The sequence below is a fragment of the Gossypium hirsutum genome, chromosome A03 (assembly GCF_007990345.1).
Source record: "Gossypium hirsutum isolate 1008001.06 chromosome A03, Gossypium_hirsutum_v2.1, whole genome shotgun sequence".
NCBI lineage: Eukaryota > Viridiplantae > Streptophyta > Magnoliopsida > Malvales > Malvaceae > Gossypium > Gossypium hirsutum.
Window position 1 is genome coordinate 9,203,566 of NC_053426.1, and position 4,161 is coordinate 9,207,726.

At 37.3% G+C, this 4,161-nt stretch overlaps 1 protein-coding gene across 2 annotated transcripts; it reads right to left on the minus strand.

Moving 5' to 3' along the window:
• Positions 1–555: 555 nt before the first annotated feature.
• On the minus strand, positions 556–3,071 carry LOC107885977 (laccase-2). 2 transcript variants are annotated; one of them, XM_016809756.2, is made up of 6 exons: positions 2,890–3,071; positions 2,649–2,800; positions 2,334–2,578; positions 2,110–2,238; positions 1,066–2,025; positions 556–983 (listed from the first exon to the last, which is right to left on the minus strand). In XM_016809756.2, the coding sequence occupies exons 1-6, from the start codon at positions 3,004–3,006 to the stop codon at positions 853–855; spliced, it is 1,734 nt and encodes a 577-aa protein (XP_016665245.2). In that variant the 5' UTR covers positions 3,007–3,071; the 3' UTR covers positions 556–852. The 2 variants fall into 2 exon arrangements, with proteins under 2 accessions (XP_016665245.2, XP_040963894.1); XM_041107960.1 differs by having other exon boundaries at positions 556–945; positions 2,890–3,056.
• Positions 3,072–4,161: the final 1,090 nt, after the last annotated feature.

The following is a 4,161-nucleotide window of genomic DNA, read 5'->3' on the forward strand; positions in this document are numbered from 1 at the left end:
ATATATGTATGTAAGTGAGAAAAAAATGGTTCCGAAAACAAAACGAAAGTAAAGTAAAAATCACCTTAGATCTTGGTATTTTCGGTTCTCCGATTTCTGATATTGGGCTATTTCTTGCTTTTTGATGTTACTAAGGTCTCTATTTTTTGCTTGTATGTTTGAAATTAATATTTTTTTATTTTCACAAGTGCCGATTGTTACAAATGGTAATGGATTCAGCCTTTTATAGGCGTTTTTTCTACAACTTGCTTCTTGCTTTCTGTCTTGTCTTGTTAGTGCATTGCAGGTGCTTGTGGCGGTGGACTTGATGGGGCGGTGCTGCAGCAAAGACGGTGGATGGGATGGGGAGCATGTGCTGAACGGCTAGGGTTTTAAGTTTTCTTTTATTTTCTTTAATGTATTGGGCTAGGTTATTTGGGTTTTAGGCTTAGTGGGTTCAGTGGGCATTTAGTGGGTTTGGGTTTTGAGCCCCAAATTAGGCTTGTACACCTCTCTCTTATTAAAATACACAGTGAAATTATTATAAATTAAAATGTAAAGAAATCACTATCTGGATTTGATGAAATTTGGAATTATTATATCCCCAACAATTGCAATCAAACTCTGGGTTGGTACAAGTACAAAACCATCTCCACCATTTTTGTTAGGCAGATTTAAATAAAAATAAAAATAAAGCACTCATTTGTTCAATGCCAAGGTTGGCTTAGGCAAAATAACACACAAGCAAAACCATTACATAAGTTAACAACAAAACTCTCCCAACAAGGATTTCAAAGGGAACCAAAAACTATGGTTAATTATGGACGCACGTAAAGCTTGTTGCTTCAAGTCCCAAAAAGGGATAAAAAAGACTCAACACTTGGGAAGATCAGAGGGTGGAGGAGGCAGCTTCTGGTTTGGGAGTTCTCCATCCAACACCATCCATGCCATTCCTAAGCCCCAGCTCTGATGAACATCAAAGTGACAGTGCATCAGCCAAACTCCTGCATGATTAACATATAATATCACTAAATGCATTCTCATCTCATGTTTTGAAGATAAAACTTGTATGATCTCATTTGTTACCAGGATTGTCTGCTTGAAAACGGATTGCAACCCAGCCACCAGACGGCACCACGACTGTGTTTCTTTCAACTGGATCAACCAGGTTGAACTTTGGAGGGTCGTTTTCAGGGTCAAAGTTTCCAAAACCCTGACCAACAACATAGAAGTTATAGCCATGGAGATGGAGAGGATGGCTCTCAGCACCAAGGATGCTTGTGTCCTGCAACACTAGTTCCACGCTTGTATTGAATGGTATCACCACAAGTTTAGTGCCATTGTTTACAAGTGTGTTGTTAGGTGGAGTGCCTGTGTAGTTGAATGGAATCAGAGGGAAAGCTGGGAAATCAGTGGTGTAAACCCCTTTAGAATATTGGGAGAAAAAGTGGGATTGGAGGAGTGCAGTTCTTGGGAGTGCAAAGGAGATGTTGTTCATTGCAGCTGCAAATTTTGTGGTATTTGTTGGTCCTTGGCAGGTCTGGTTTTTGGGGCAAGGCTTGGTTCCAAGACCAACTGTGAAGAAAAACTTCTTGTCTACTTTTTGTGGGACATTGGCAGGGAACTTGGCGGTGGCTAAACTTCTGAATTTGCTTGTAAAATTGGCAACAAAATTTGTAGCATTGATAGCAGGCAAGCCTGGTTTAAGAAGTGGCCTGTTTTTTAAGCTACTGGAAGGTGTTTCATATTCAAGAATACCAGCTACTGTAGTATTATCAAAGGTGCCCATGCCAGTGGCATATGGTCTGGCTAACATCAAGAAAGTGGCATTGGGAGCTTTAGGTTTGGTTTTTAGAAGAACATTGGTGGTTTGTCCTGGTGTTATCATCAACACATTGGTCTCAAAGGGTTTCACATACACTGCATCAGCTTCCACCACAGTTAAACTGTGGCCTGCAATGCTGAAGAAAAGCTCATCATTGAGCGCAGCATTTATCAACCTCAGAAGATATGTTTTCCCTGGCTTTACCTTCAGCTTATATGTATCTGTTAATCACAAATCACATGCATTAATGTCCAAAGGGATATATAAATACATAGATACATACATGTGTGCAAATATTTATATACCTTTGGCAGAACAATTGTACAATGGACCTGGGAGGCCATTGAAGGTGTAGGCATCTGAAACATTAGGGCCACCCCCTGTCTGAAGAGACTGATTAATAACTGCCTCAGGATCAGCATTAAACCACTCTCCTGTAGTTAACAATGATTGAGTTAAATTGCCATCAAAGGACATCATACATTTGCTGCATTGCATGAAGAAGATATCGGTGATTCCTTAACATTACCGAACAAGATCGGCACTTCTTTGTAGGGCTTCACAAAAGGGTAAGATTCGTTCCGCCTTGGGAGGATGATAAGCGGTCCGTACACAGTTGCTCTAAGCCATGAAATGTGAGCGTGCCAGAAGAGAGTTCCTCTTTGGCCGGTAATGGTGAAGTTGTACACATAAGAGTGGCCTGTTTGAACGGGACATTGCATGATGTATGATGGCCCGTCCGCCCATCCGCTCCGAAGCTGTCGAACTCCATGCCTGTAAACAACATTAATTTACCATATTCCAAAAGAGCTTAGCCATAGAAACCTAAACAACTTATATATACCAGTGAATGCTGATATTGTTTGGAACATGGTTAACTACTTTAACGACTAAGCGGTCGCCTTCTCTGGTAATAACACGAGGTCCGGGGAACTTCCCATTAACTGTGACAATGCTCTTAGTGTGGCACAAGCGAGTGGTGTTTTTCAGTTTTATCTGCCAAGGGAAAATTGGATGAGGTCTTGAGGATTACATCAATTACTTTCACCTCAAGTTACCCAAAGTAAACAATGCAATATACATACATTGAAGGTATAGTGCCTGGTAATGCCTGTGTGTTTTGCAGTGACAGCCTCAGGATAGGCCATGAAACAGCCAACAGCAACAAAAAGTATCATGACAATTGCTGGTGAAGTACCCATGTTTTAAGCTGGAAAGAAAATATGGAAGTCTTTGAAGGTTTTGCTCTTAATTTGGGGTGATTCATGAAAAAAACTGTGGAGATATGCATGTTTATATAGTGACAAGATTGAACTATCTTTAAGTCCATGATGTTGCAGGTTTGAGAAAGCAGAGAATTACCAACCAATGGCCCCAAGTGTTCACTGTGGAGTGTCATTAAAGTCGGTTAATCAATGTTTTGTCCTTGTTATGCCTGTCAACGGTATCTTCATACACAAAATTTCACCATCCCCAACCATAATACAGCTTAATGATGAAGACTAACAATGGAATGAGAACCCTTTCTCAAAAAACCAGCGTATATTTCCATGCATATAAAGAAAACCAAGTGAAAGTAGAAGAGGTATAGTCCCATTTGGTTGGTGATAATAGAAGAAAATTCTTGGTTAAGATTAATGGAGCCTTTGGAAAACGTATTCTAAGATAATCATGTGGCTTCAGATGTTTTATTACCATTGAAGTAAACAGTGAAATAAACATCTCAACCACTGTGCATTTTAATCTGATGTCTTTGACCCAATTATATATATATATCTTACAGTACTATAAAGGATTATTATTTGATGAATTATTAGGGGACTTTGGTTTAGTTTCCTAAGTGGAACTAAGAAACTGTATATGTCTTGATTTGTTTATTTTATTCTTCAATATTAATTAATGAGACTTGGTGCTTTTTAATTTAAAAAACTAAATTTAACTGTACATTTTGTCTTTTATCTAATATATTTGATAATATACATACTTGTCAATTGGAGGTGCGATCAGTTTTAGATAGAAATAACTTAGATTGAGTTTACTTATGTTTTAAACTTTTTTTTTATGTTATGTTGGGTTCGAATTATTTCGGATTTGGTTTAATTTCAAATTTAAATTATTTTAAGGATGAGTTATTTGAGTTTACCTATCAAGTTTTTAAATTAGATCATTTTAAATTTTTTTCATTTGTATTTAAAATCGAATTCGAATATTTTAATTTTTTTTAAATTTGACATTAGAATTCGAATCATTTTGAATTCTAATATTTATAAATTTAGGTTATTTTTAATTGGGGTTTATTTATTAATCAAATCAAATTCAATAGGTACAAAATTGGATTAATTGGTAATTTTCCAATA